Source organism: Alligator sinensis, unplaced genomic scaffold (genome assembly GCF_000455745.1).
Source record: "Alligator sinensis unplaced genomic scaffold, ASM45574v1 scaffold400_1, whole genome shotgun sequence".
Lineage (NCBI taxonomy): Eukaryota > Metazoa > Chordata > Crocodylia > Alligatoridae > Alligator > Alligator sinensis.
Genome location: NW_005841897.1, coordinates 1,638,894 through 1,653,057, shown reverse-complemented (window position 1 = coordinate 1,653,057; position 14,164 = coordinate 1,638,894). Strand labels below are relative to the sequence as shown.

The following is a 14,164-nucleotide window of genomic DNA, read 5'->3' as shown; positions in this document are numbered from 1 at the left end:
CTCATCTGTATCAACCAAAGCAAAATGCACTGAAACCTCAGACATCTGGTTTAAGCCACAGAGATGCCCACCAGCTGGGGGGTTTCTCCTGTGTAAAGCTTTTCCAAACCTACATCAACATGGTGCTTTGGGAGTCTGTGTTGCCCTGTGTAAATAATACTGGGCCAAACTCATCCCAAATGCAACAGTGCTGAAGAAACTGGAGTTACACCAAGGACTTTTATAGTCTCAGGCCTGGCCCTTGTGTTGAGTGGAGTGCAAAGGGCTTGAGCACTTCTCAGGACAGAGTCCTAATTTGGGCTCAGAAGGTGAAGGGTGGAGATATTGGGGGCACCAGCCTATTTAAGTATAACAATGCCTGCCTGGCACCTTCAAAGCACATTACAGACTTTAACTTGGCATCCACTAGTGAGGCTGCTCAGTATTATCCCTTGGGTATAGGTGAGGAAACAATTTGGCCGTTTTGAGGTTCCTAGGTTGAACGATTTGGTCAAGACTGGACTTAGGCTCGTGGCTCCTGTCCTGGTCAGTTCACCAGTCCATGCGAGTCATCTCTTCCCGGGCTTCAGAAAGGCAGTGCTTTGATTCGTAAACACAGGAATCCTTGACTCCCCCTGACTCAGCTGCATTTTAAACGGTAAACTCCACTGGAAGGTGGCAAGACTTCACTTGGCATCCTTAGGTTTAGCAGAACCAGGAGGATAGTGAAATGAGGAAGAACAGAGACCCACATGGATTTCTAATGGGGCCGAACTCTGGGGCAGCATAATACCTGGCTGTCTGAAGGGTCTTGTCACCACAGAAGTATGCTGTAGCATAGTACAACACACGATAGATTATGGCATGGTTTCCCCAAAGGCTGGTTGTGAGGAGGTGGGGTATATTCTTAGATATCAGGCCCCTACCCATTGTTTCAGTTTCCCTTTTTGGGGTCCCCATTGCTGTCACATCAATGCGTGTCTCTCACCAATGCATCCTATGTCAGAGGGCTGGTACCACTCAGTGCAACCCATTTCAAGCCCCATCTTTCCTAGGGTCTGGATCATTCTGACCCTTGCTAAGTTTGATAGTCCCTTTCCAACAACCAGGTCCTGCTACCTGATTTTTCCCAAAGACTCTTCCTCCTAAAGACCCTGTCAGTGGATAGTGGGCTGATGTGGAAAGGTCCTCTCAGGTCTCGTCTGATCTGAACAGTCCTTCGGGGACCTTCATCTGCCCTCCAAGTCTTGCTTTGTCTGATGGGAAAACCTGCCTGCCAACAACTACCAGATTCCTCATCTCAAACCCCATCACCTGTGAAGGTCTGTCCAGACCTGGCATGAGTTGAGGTTGAACCCCAAGCACCTTAAAAGCCAGCTCACACACTGAGAGGCTGAAAGCATCACAGCTTTGGGACATTATACCCAAGATTGGAACAAAGCAATCCCAAAGATGTCATAGGGATCTGGTATTTGGGTGAGATAAAGTAGAGAGACATGTAGGACCCTTCAGTCTCTAATTTCTGTTAGTCTGGCTGTAGGATCTGCCTGTGGAAGGAGGGTGTTTTTGATTTCTCCTCTCTGATTTTCCTGGAGGTAACTCTTCATGAACATCGAAAGCAAATCATCCTAGTGACTCCTGCCTACTCAGAAACCAGTTAGGAAGGGAACGCAAGACCTCACAGTCCATGAGGACATTGGTTTTCATTAGAGATTTGCCCAACCTTCAGCATTCAGATCCAGGTGGCCACTTCCCAATTTTAGGGGCTGTTCAGGTCTGGATGTTGATCTGGTCTGTTATATGGATAATATAGGAGACAAATACAAACTCAACTCCATTTGGGCTGTCCGCAAGTTGAAGGATAGTCACCTGTGCAATCCTAGTTCAGGCCCATGTCAGAGGTGTGTTGCTGAGAGCAGAACAATGTTGATTCTGCCCAGCCCATATCAGCTAGCTCAGAAAGGTAAAAGCAGATCTTGGAATAAGAGAGCTTATTCACGGCGTTGTCTCGGCACGCCAGGGCAGACACAGGGCGGTGACTCACGCTCCCCTCCCTGAGCAGGGAGCCACGGCAGGAATTTTGGGTGGTGCACAAGTATTTGCTATCAGCTCCTCCTCATTCCAGGGCTGAGGAGCTGCCAGGGGTGTCAGTGTGGAGCGGGGGGATTGTGTAACTGAGACTGAAATGAAAAACCAGTGTTCTTGCTTCCGGTCTGATCCATGCACTGACCAGCCCCGGACAGGCTCCTAGCTGAGTGCTGCTCTGAAGTCCTTAGACCCCACCATCCAGCCTCCTACCCAGGGGGCCAGCTCATGGCTGCACCTTCTACAGCTTCTCCCCTGGTTCAGTAGTGCATCCCATGAACCTCACTACTACAGACAGGCTGCACATTTATACTCTGTGTAGGTATGACCTGTACAAATAGAGACATGTACACAGCCAGTCACTGCTTCTTGCAATACTTTATGTTGACTCGTCAGTTGACACCTAATTGACGTTGGCACATACACATCTGCTGAACTTGTCACTGCAGGCATACAAATGTGCACAGTTGCATGTGTGCAGCGCTGTGCATATAATGACAGAAGGCAGGGCAGGGAGGCACGCTGAAGACTAATGCATTCAGAGAGGCATGAGCTTTTGTAGGCAACACTATTTTATCAGATGCTATGAATGGGCTTGCAGAGAGCAGAGGTATTAAATAGAAAGGAATAAAGTAATTAGAATACAGAGGATAGGGAAACGTGAAGGAAAGGATATATATAAAGTGTTAAGATAATTATGTATTATTTTAATACTATGTATATATTATCATATATTAAAATAGGAACATATTGTCGATCTTATGAATGTGCCATGGTGTGGCGTTATCCACATAGCAATTGCATGGGACTGAGCTAGATCAGTGGTTCTCAACCTTTTTTGTACCAGGACCCATTTGTAAACATCAATGGTCAGTCCCAGCCCCACAGTGTGGGGGGCAAAGAGGGGCACCCAAGCAGCCCCTTGCAAGCTGGAGTTCTGCCAGCCTGCAAGAGAAAAGCCATGGCTTTCCATGGTTTTTTCCTTTAAAGAAGAATCTGTTTTTAAAGTTTGTTGAGCCTTTTTAAAAGTTTGTTTGCAACCTCTTTCATTGGGGGTGCAGATCTGTCGTTATATATGTGTGATGTGTGTGTGGGGGGGGGTCCCTAAGATATGTTAGAGTATGTGTTGGTTATACAGATCCTCATAAGGACATGTCTGAGACTGACGCCGTGTATGTTTCTGGAAGCACTGTATATTTGTGCAGTGTTCAACTTTAAGGATGTGTCCTAAGTGCCTGTATGCGTGTGTGAGTATCTGAATATCTCTACAGCTCTATGCTTTGTGTCACCTTTGGGTCAAACAGAGCCCTGGTGTAAGTAGATATCATTCCTGTGAAAGTCTCTGAGCCAGATTCAGGGGTGGGGTGTCTGACAGGTTGGGTCAAAGCTGGTCAGTGATTATCCAAGCAGTGGAGCTGTAGGAAACCCTAGGGGTGTAATAACTCCCCGGGGAATGCCCCAGAGGGGACAGCAGCTCCCTCCCAGCCAGTTTTGAGCAGATTGCACAATCCAGCCTGGAAGCAGCAACCTCTTCATTCCACTTGCCCTCTCCTGCAAGCTGCTGTTCTGCCTATGCCAACTCTTCCACTTCCTCAGCAGGAGAGCTGTGTCTGCTTCCAGCGCTTGCTGGGTGCCAGGTCACAGCTGCATGAAGCAATTCATTTCAGAGGGGATGTATAATTGGCCCTGCCATTTACATCTTTGCTGAACTTGGCCCCAGATGTGTCCAGTAGTTCTGCATGCAGCTGTGTGACCTTGAACATCCCTGATTAAGCCTTGTATTTGCATGCCTATGGCACAAATGGTGTACGGCTCTATAAGTGCACATCTGTGGGTTCGCAGTGCAGCTCCAGGCATCAGCTCTACCCTGGAGGTAAAATAGGTGCTCACTGGCAGGGCAGCAAATCATTCAGCAATTGTGGATGTGGATGGTTGCAGAGCGGAGAAGGCAGGCATTTGCTGGCTTGCTCAGGGCAGGGGAAATCTTGGGACTAGTTCTGTCTGGATGGTACCATCCTGGATCTTGGTAGGGAATTGTACAGTGACAATCTGGCCAGGAATCACAGCATCCCCCCTTGGGCAATAAGGGCCCGTTGAAATGGTACCTTCAAATCTGATGTTAGGGACTCACTCCTGCCCATGGAGTGCAGAAGGTACTTCGTACAAAGGGGCTATGGCAGGAACGTCTAGTTATGACCACAGTGGATCTCATCCACCACTGCAGAGTCCAATTTCACCCCAGCAGAAGTGTGTTGAAAACTACAGCAGTCCCTCAGCAGATGGTTGGAGTGAGGCAGTGGTGAATTAGGGCCCTTGGCTCCATATAGCGGCAGTAGCTTAGCTGGCATTATGAGTTTGCATGGGTCTTGTGCTCTCTCTGACTCCCAGTATCTCAGTCTCTTTCCCTGTGTGTCATGTCCTAGCAGGAGAGATCCAGCAGAGGAGGGAAAACTGAGCAGGAGAAGGCTCATGGAAAATGCTGGACAAAAGGGGGGGCTTTCTGGACCACTGACTTTTGTAGCTGCATAGACTCAATTGTGCTGGAGCCTGAGAGAATTAGAGGGTAGAGGGCCAGAAGAACCAGCCGCAGCCTGGTGATGTAGAAGGGCTCTCCATAGCGCATGAGTCCTGCCTGTGGAGAAGGCATCTTGATTTCTTTCCCCAGATTGTTTCTACTTTCCCCTCCCTCAGGTCCTCAGCCAGTGAGCTGGCCATGCTCATCTCCCGCATGCAGGCCAATGCTGACCAGGTGGAGAAGGACATCCTGGAAACAGATTCAAGGCTCAAGCAGGTACATGGTGTTTGAGAGGAGGGAGCAGCCACATGTGCATGACCCATAGATGGGGTCAGGGCGGGTAAGGACTTCAGCATTTGGCCTTATAAAGGGAGCCAGTGAGATGCTGAACATTCAGCACCAGTGATAGTGAGGGGGGAATCTGCATTGAAACTTAGCCATAGCATCCAGGCATAGGTTTTGTGAAGGTCTTGAGCCTGCATCCCTTACAGTGGAGAGGAACATAGAGGCCTCCACAGCATCACTGTGAAAACCAGTGACGTGTAGCTCTGCATGGAAGCGGGTCTCTCAAATTAAAACAAATCCCCAATGGCTTTTGTGGGTTACAGGACATAAATAACCACCAGCAGAACAAGCCGCTCGCCTTCCAGCAAGCGAATGCAAGAAGTCTGAAAGAGGCAGAGACGTTGCTCAAGGACCTCTTCCTGGACGTGGACAAAGCAACGCGGCTGAAACACCCCCAGGCCAATGAAATTGAGAAAGAGTGAGTGTGTGTGTGGAGGGGGCAGCAGCGCCGGGGAGAGAAAAGGCTCCTTGGCTTCTCCCACAAGAATGAGCTGAGTGAACATCAGGCTGAGATGAACGGGGTTTTGAAGGACTCATAGCTGAGAGACTCTGGCCGGGATCCCAGCTCTGACAACTGGCACCTGTAACACCTGTAACACCATAGGAGTTGCCAGGTCTAGTCATAGTCCACGAACCCCCTTTTGCTAGGTGCTATACTAATACAGAGTAAAAAGATGTCCCTGCTCCAGAGGGCTTATGTGATGCCCTAGTCTTGCCCTAGTCTTGTGTGATGGCCAGGATGGGTATCCGCATGGCCTGTCCATGCTTTGTACACCCACAGACAGGAATCCACATCCAGAAATATGCTAGTGAGGCTGTTTTGGGCTGTTTCCCAACAGCTGTGATCAAGTTTGCTGGAGATCCAGGGTTTGAGTGTCCTCATAGATGTGTTTTCAGATTTCCATGTTCTTGGTATGGAGCATACCCATGGGCGGGGGGGCCAGGATATGGATGGGGTGTGCTTGGGAGAGAACGCCATGGCATGTATGTACTATGTGCCACAAAAGTGTTAGGAGTCAAGAAGAGAGGGCATAGCATAGTGGGTTCTCGGGAAGGGGTTTCCTGAGTCCACAGCACTCCCCATGTCTTTTCTGCAGTCTGAGTTTCACCATCTGTTCTGTTTTGTTTGCCGTGCTGAATAGACCATGAGATATGCATCTCTTCCCTCTTTGGCAGCATCAAGCAGCTTCATGACCGGGTGACGCATCAGTGTGCCAAATATCGAGATCTCTACGAGAAGTTTAATGCGCCAGAAGTGAGCCCCAAGGTGGACTGGGCCAAGATTCTAGACCAGAAGCTGGTAAAAGCAGCATTTCTAATGGCTTTTGCTATTGACCTCAGCAGAGACATATGCCAGGACTAGGATTAAATTAACTTGAAAATCTGATTGTCCCTTGGAGCTTTCACCTTTCAGCACTGCCAAGCCCCATTAACTGGGTAGAGCACAAATGTTTTCAATTCAGATCCATAATCTGGTAGAACCAGCCCCACTCTTATGGTTGGGCTATCAAGGGCTTGCATATCCCCTCTGTGCATTTGAATATACAACAGTTGAAAGGATTAAAAGTAACCATGCATGCTTAGAAAGAGTCCATCTGTTGTCTTCCCTCTTAATGGGGAAATCAGTGGTATCAAATGGTTTCCAGGTCCTGACACCAAGGTGTGTTGGAAAGTTTCTATTTAAAGTAATGTATTTTAGACCAGCCTGTGGCAGAAATAAATTTGGGAGAGGGCAGCTATGTCACCTAGAGAAAAACACATCACTGTAGCTCATTACGTGCTTTGTTTGTATGCAGAAGCAAGTCAACTCAGGTCAGTATGGACCCACTGTGTCGGAGCTGGAGAAACAGATAGCAGAGCACAACATCCTTCAGAAAGAGATAGAAGCTTATGGCCTCCAGATCAAGAATCTCCATACACCGGTAAGGTACCCTGCCATCTCTCACCCCTTTCCTGTGATCTTTTCTCACAGCTCCGCATGCTTTAGGCTCTTTTCTGCTGTGGATCCTGTAGGCAATCTGTGGTTTCTGCCATCATGTTCACCTTCATTCTGCACATAGGTGACACATGGCATATGCCTTCCCCCCCAATTTCTGCAGCCCAACTGGAGCCAGGGACCAACAGCAGTGGGGGCGGCAGTGTGGAGTTGTGCCCCCTCACTGTCAACACTTGTGTCATTTATGATTCTGCACCAGGTTAACACAGCTCTCTTCTTGCTTCTCAGGACTATAACATATTTCAACTGTGCTATTAATCATGGCATGCTAGGTGAACAGGCATTTAGCTCCAACTTGACTCCCAAAGCTACGCCCTGGGCCCAGCACAAACTTTGGATGGATTCTCAAAGGCCCAGGATCTTCCAGAAGTCCTTGGCAAGAATCTAGAGAGGATTGTATTAAAACAGGGGTGGGCAAAATGTGGCCCGCAGGCCGGATGTGGCCCGTCAGGCCATTCTATCCAGCCCGCGGGGCCCCTAAAAAATTTAGAAAATTAATATTTATCTGCCCCTGGCTGCCTGTTTTGCGGCCCTCAATGGCTTGCCAAAACTCAGAAAGTGGCCCTCCGTCCAAAATAATTGCCTGCCTCTGTATTAAAATATGGTACATTGCCAGTTGCCCTGTGGCCACCATGTTTAGAAGGATCTCTGTTTTTTATAGTACCTGGGTAGACTTTGAAGCATTGTTTGTTGGCATTCAAAACATTCAAGCTTCTTTCCAGCCCTCCTTTATCCTTCTGCTCTGTAGTGAGTTTTACAGTACACCGCGGTTTGGCATGAGATGGTGCCACTGGTCACAAGACAGCAAAGCTACATGACCAAAGATCCCCATGAAAACAATGATGCCTGATAACTGTATTCCGACTCTGGGTGTTGTGGAGATGAGCAGTGTTATCACATTTTGAGTGGGGTGTGGTCTATTTTTTGGGGCACACATTCATGCCAGCTCTGCCATTGTCTCACTGTGAGACTTTGGGCAAGTCACTTCTCTCCATACTCAGCTTCTCCATTAGTAAGTACTCCTAACAGCATGCTACTGAGACAGGATTTAATTAATGTCTACATAGTGTTGTAGATGTGCTAATTGTGAATGTCTAATTGGTGCCAAAGGCTGGCAGGTGGGAGTGGGCTGTTTCATGTGGCACCTGGGTTCATTCTGCATTTAGCAGCATCAGGTAGCACAGCTGATGCTAGGACTGAAACTGCTGCACCAGGAAATCTAGAAGGAAGCTTCTAGCAGCAAGGAAGCCAGTCTCTGCGTGACAGGTCCTGATCTGTTTGTGAAGCTCTTTCTGTGAATGGTAATGTCCATGTTTATCAAAACGGCACTTTTTACTGATTGCCCATCTTTCTTTCTTTGGCTGGCTTGGACAATAACAGGGCTCAGACGATTTGAAGAGTCAGTACAAGGATTTGCTGGTAAGAGACTCTCTGAACGTAATCAAGTTTGCAGTATGTCAGTCCTAGAGGATTAGTGGGGACGCTGGTAGACAGGTTTCCTGGGTAATCCAAGTGGGATGGTTAGTGCATGGGGTGATCCATCTCTCATGGATGTGGGATAGAGGAAAGCATGGGGAAGATGCCATTTACCTGTAGCACTTTGAAGTCACAGGGCCTGATTCTCCCTTCACCTTAATCCAGATTCACTGGATTCAAAGTTGCTACACAAGTGTGAATGAGATGAGGACTGGACCTATTATTCTCTGCTTATGACACCACAAGTTATCATTTTGGAGATGACAATGTTGCCAAAAAGCAGAGGCTCATCAGTATGACTGGAATTTGCCTTTAACTAAACATGGGGGCATTCAAAATCCAGATCCAAATTCTGAGGCTTAAGCCTAAGGAAGGTCTTGATTCCATGCAGTTCTTCCAATAATCAGAATTGAGAAAGGGCAAGTAGAGGAAATCTTTCTTGGAGTTGTGGCTATTTCACAATCTTCCCTGAGGCATCAACCTGCACTTGATAGTCCGGTTTGACAAAATTGTCCTGTTTGTGAGGAACGAGGGTAAAGGGAGCAAAAAGTTACCTAATGTAAGAACAAGTCATAACAACCACCCTTAACAAGCCTCTGGGGGGAACTCATTAATGGACAAACAGCCACCAAGGGAGAGCTGGTGGGTTCTTCTTGGTCGAGACATTTATACCTTCTATCTTCAACATGTATGGACAGAAAACCTCCATCTGGCGAGGGCAGAGCCTGGGAAGCTTATATCACCACCTCCAGTGCTGCACCAAGGAGCTAGGGTACCTCGCAGATCAGCAGAACAAAATTTTGAAGCAGGACTGGAGTGACCAAATGGCTGATCCCCAGAGCGTGCACCGGGAGTATGAGGTGAGCTGCAGAGCAGTCTGGCATGCCAGGGAGTGGGACAGGGAATCTCTTAATTGCTGCTAGTTGCCAAGACTGGAATTTGGCAAAACATCATTGTTTGGGGGAGGGAGGGGGAAGATACTCTTTTATAGCTGAGCTCTATAGCCCTGGCACAGTGAACCAGATAATTAGCTAATAACCCAACTAGAAGACCAAGGAACATGAAACCTGGAAATAAATGGCAGTTGCTGCTTGGGGGAAGGTACATAAGCTCTGTCCCAGCACCGTGTGTGGCCAGGTTTATGCTCCCCTTATAGCATTTAATCTTTGTTCATTCTTCTTTTTCTCTGTATGTGACTATACTTTCACATGAGGAAAATGTCACCAATATTTTGCAACGTGGATACCTTTTCTCTGTCATGCTAACTCAGGCACCCAGGAGAGTGATTGCTCCCCAACCCTTTGAATTCTTTCCCTTCTCTTGCAGGACTTCAAGTCTAATGAGCTGCTCAACCAGGAGGAGTTTGTGAACCAGCTCCAGGATGATGGAGACAGGATGATTGAACTGAATCACCCAGCGGTTGATCCTATACAGGTAGGGGAGGCTGGTATCCTGTCTACCCAGTCCATGCCAACCTGGTCTCTAGATTCCAGAACACGAGATGCCACAAGGAGAGGGATGAATACATAGACATCATAGGAGTCCTTTGATGTGAGAACTAAATGACGGTTCAGTTTGATGACTGAACCAAAAACTTGGGGGGGAAAAGCTGGTGCAGGTCAAACCAAAACTGAAAAGTTTTCCTGTTTTTTGCAAAACTAAAAACAATGACCAAAAATCATTTTGGATCAATGTGAAATGTTCTCTTTTATCTGAAATGAAATGTTTACTGTAATCTATAAATAAAGAGATGATAAATTGATTAGAGTGGAGTCATGCGTACCTCCACAGCTGCTGTATTGATATCCCCAGGGAAATCCCATTTCCTCCCTTGCATGTCACTGAGCAGTTGCTGTCAATGCATCTCCTCCAAGGAAGGAAAGCACTAATAGCTTGTCCCAAACCACAGGGATCTGAAAGTGATGCTCATACCCCTTTGGAAATCCCAGGGGGGAAGATGCTGAAGGAAATTGGCCAGTTCTGGAAGAAGCAGTGCCCTCAAACTCAAGGCTTTCATTTTCAGAGTCAGATTTTTCTTTTTTACTTTGTAAGCAGCAACATCCCTTGCTGCAGGTACAATAACACACTTGCATTTACTGTACATGCAACTGGGCATTGACTGTAGTTTTACAGCAACAGCTGCTTACCAGAAACATTTCCCCTGGAAACATTTTCCCTATTATGTGTTCAGATGATGTTCTCCATAAGAGCAACAGCTACCTATGAGATGCATGGCACCAGGGCATTGACAGGTTGCTTTTAATAGGCATCGATTGTACTGGCTTTAGAGTTGAGGTCCTTTTTAAAAATGGGGCCTTATTTTGTAAGTGCCAGAGGCATGATATGGCCAGGAATAGTCTTTCCCAATTATCTGCCAGAGCTCAGCAGTGATTGCTGCCTGCTGCTGTGCTCACTTGGATCCAGAAGGTATGCTGAAAAGACGCAAGTAAGATCTGCTTCCATCTCCCTGCAGACTCACCAGGAAGCCTTAAAGACTGAGTGGCAGAATTTACTCAACCTGTGCATCTGCCAAGAAAGTCACCTGAAGAGTGTGGAGAACTATAAGAAGGTATGGAGAAAGAGGGTGCCCTGCCTTCTAGCAGGGAGTTTGGGTAGGAATGAGTGTGCCAGTCTTCCAGGACTAAACTCGGGGATCTTCTTGAAAATGAGAAAGTATAGGGAGTTCTTGCTTCCATCTGGTCTGAGTCAATTTGGGAACAGCCCTTAAAATGATACATCTCATCAATAGTCAGCTAGTATCTGCTATGGATCTGTACCCAGCTTGGAACTGGCTTCAGAAAACAGAGGAGGAGCCTTCACAGTTGATGGAGGCTTGATTGCAGGTAGCTAATGAGTGTCAATTAGGCTTACTAGGTGGTGGCTTATGAGATTGAGCAGAAGATTGCTCAAATATAGGGCTGATATTTCTATGATGGGGAGAGGCTAATTAGACTTAGAGCAGTAATAAGTAAGTCATTATTAGTTAATTGAAATTAATTGGGTGTATTGGCTTGGAGAAGCAGAACAGTTGGTCAGGGCTGGTTGGTTGGAGTAGCTGATAATCAAAGCTATTTGGCTGTAATTATTAGGCTAAATCAGCGGTTCTCAACCTTTTTAGAATCAAGGCACCCCTCGGAAAATGCCAGCTCTTAGTTTTCGCTTGTTTCTTGGCTACAGAAAAATGACAAAGTAGATTTTCTGTTGCAAAGAACTCGGAAAGACTACAACATGATACATTGTCTTTAACACCATGGCTTCTTATTTGAAATGTCTGTTTATCTTATGAATCATATTTTATACACCTAACAGTGTTAACATTGTGAGGCACCCTAGGGCACCCACGAAAGGATTTCAAGGCACCCTGGGGTGCCCTGGCACCCTCATTGAGATGCACCGGGATAAATGGAGCCATGGCTAAGCTCAGTTTTGGGGGCTGGCAGTAGGGTTTAGCTGGAATGAGTGAATGAGTATGGAAGTGTCCATGTCCATCTTTCATGGTCACTCAGCATCTTCTGACTGTTCTTTGGCTTGTCTTCAGTTCCAGGATGATGCTGATGCAGTAGGCCAGTCACTGAAGACATTGAAGTCTAACCTGGATACAAAATACAGCAATTTCAACAAGGAGAGTCCGGGGATGGTGTCTGACTTGCTGTGTCAACTGGAGGTGAGGAGCGCTGATGGCTTTATGGATGTTAATAAGACTTCACAGCATCACATGTCTCGGGCATAGACTAGACACCTCTGTACCTTTCTTGTATTACTACCAGATAAAAATTGGGTGCAAACCCACCCTGCCTCCTAACCAGGAACAGATTGTCATGGCTTTGTATAAACATGTTATATACCTAGGGCCACATGCTGCCCTCAGTCTTCTTCCTCTTTCATATGGCTGACTTGGAGCAACAATGATCAGCCCAGTTTAAGGTTAGTTAACCAGTCTAATGCTCTTGACAAAAGGGAATGTATCTCTGTGATGTCACCATCCAATTTGTATAGTGGGCAGTGTTATGTGGTCCACAGTTTGATGGGGATTGCCACAGTCACATTCTGCAGAACTCCTAATACCATCTGTGCACCAAGTGACCGCAGCGGCCATGCCCAGTTCAGATCTGATTTAGAACCGTCTATGTTTTTTTGCGGAAGGTCAAAACCAGGGGACTTTATTATTGGGTCAGAAATTAGACATTTATTCTGAATGGTGGTTTCATTCCACACTTTCCTCCAAGCTGCTGCACTGTCCTGTCCTGCGAGGGCTTGTGCACATCTCCACAAAGGTTTCCAGGAGACCAAGTGGTGAGCTGGGAGGTTCTTTCAGTCTCTATGGATGGGGAGGCCTGAGCTGTCATTCATGCAAGCAACCTCCCTATATGTAGCTTTGTCATGGTGAGTGCCCTGACGCAGCTCCGAACTGAAGCTACTGGGGTATTGGAAAATGCCTGGGCTTATACTGTGGTGCACCCACCCTATCTGGGCCATAGTAGAACTCCTGCTGCCATCCTGTTTCTCTTCACCCAAGCATGATCCTGGCATAAATCTCTGCCTCTCCCCTTGACTTAGAATGAGGAGAAGACTGTGAAACAAGCAGAGAAAAGCATCACTGAGCTGAAGAGGAGGAGCAAAGAGATCAGCCCTCTGAAAATGCGCCGGTCCCACCCCACCCAACCCCTTGCTTTGGACACCCTCTGTGACTGGGTTGCCTGTGAGGTAAGATGATGGTATTACCAGGTAGAGAGGAAAGCACCCCCCAGGGCTGGTCACTTATGGATTTTCAATGAGCCCCTCGCTAGGGCATTAGGGCACAAAGGAACTTTCCCCTTAGTTTGTCTCCAGTAGTGCAAGATGTTCATGTGTTAAATCTAAACATGCCCACCATGGTGTTAGTCCATTAAAGCAATTGAGAAGGCTTATTACAGTTTCTGTCATGGTTCATTCTTGTGTCCTTCAGTGGCTTCATTTGCTGTTCCCTCCTCTTGCTCCAGAGGGTAATGGTCCTTCCATGAGTGGAAGGATCCTGTTCAAAGGATCCAGCAACCAACGTTCAGGGAATAAATCGAGAACACGGATCTGTATGCTCTACAGACCTTGAGAGCCAGAAGGAGTTTGTCCCACTTCAGGTTCTGGTTAGCATAGCTGCTATAGTGTGGCACTGTGGGCAGACTAAGTAGCTCTAGTGAATATGGCTGTGCTGATTCCAGCTCAGCGTTGACCCATTGCTGTCTCGCCAGGTGGAGGCAGTGTAGCCACTTCTGGTGGCACAAGGCAGTTTCACGCTGCATCCTCTCGGCAGACCCAGCAGGATGGTGCCTGGTGTTTAATCAGTTTTTTTCCATACCAAGGACAAAAGGTCCGTTTCAAGGAGTAGGGCTGTGCGAAGCTTCGGGTGCCGATTCAATTCGGAGGAGATTCGGCCCAATTCGGTTTCCGAATTTCCGAATCCGAAGCAAATCAGGGGACCAATGAAAAGGTCCAAATCAATTCGAAGCTCTCTGAATTGATTCAGAAAAGATTTGGAGAGCTTTGGTGATTCGGGCAGTCCCTGCTGGCTGCAGCAGGGAGCTGGACCCGGACTCCATGCTGGTAAGTAGGGGGTGGGGGAGGGGACCATGGGGGGACCCCTGCCAGGCCCCATCGCCTGAGCGCCCCCTGCCCGCTCCCCCAGCCCCCACATGGCTGCCCCAGCTCCTGGTTGTTTAAAAGAAAGCCCTGACTTGCCAGGTGCTGTCAGGCGGGGGCATGATCCCCACTGCCCCCCACCATGTGGGGGGGCC

General features: G+C 47.6%; 1 protein-coding gene across 4 annotated transcripts in view; it reads left to right on the top strand.

Moving 5' to 3' along the window:
• The window catches only part of EVPL (envoplakin), a 36,540-nt gene that overhangs the window by 7,830 nt on the left and 14,546 nt on the right, over positions 1-14,164 (top strand). For 2 of the 4 annotated variants that reach the window (XM_006018290.3, XM_014517251.2), the window contains exons 4-13: positions 4,756-4,855; positions 5,188-5,342; positions 6,101-6,224; positions 6,721-6,846; positions 8,301-8,339; positions 9,095-9,256; positions 9,723-9,830; positions 10,870-10,965; positions 11,935-12,060; positions 12,954-13,100. In XM_006018290.3, the coding sequence (XP_006018352.1) occupies positions 4,756-4,855; positions 5,188-5,342; positions 6,101-6,224; positions 6,721-6,846; positions 8,301-8,339; positions 9,095-9,256; positions 9,723-9,830; positions 10,870-10,965; positions 11,935-12,060; positions 12,954-13,100 (1,183 nt within the window). Of the gene's footprint in view, positions 1-4,755; positions 4,856-5,187; positions 5,343-6,100; positions 6,225-6,720; positions 6,847-7,429; positions 8,187-8,300; positions 8,340-9,094; positions 9,257-9,722; positions 9,831-10,869; positions 10,966-11,934; positions 12,061-12,181; positions 12,321-12,953; positions 13,101-14,164 lie in introns of those variants that run through there. The other 2 variants (XM_025197464.1, XM_014517252.2) reach the window with 2 other exon arrangements.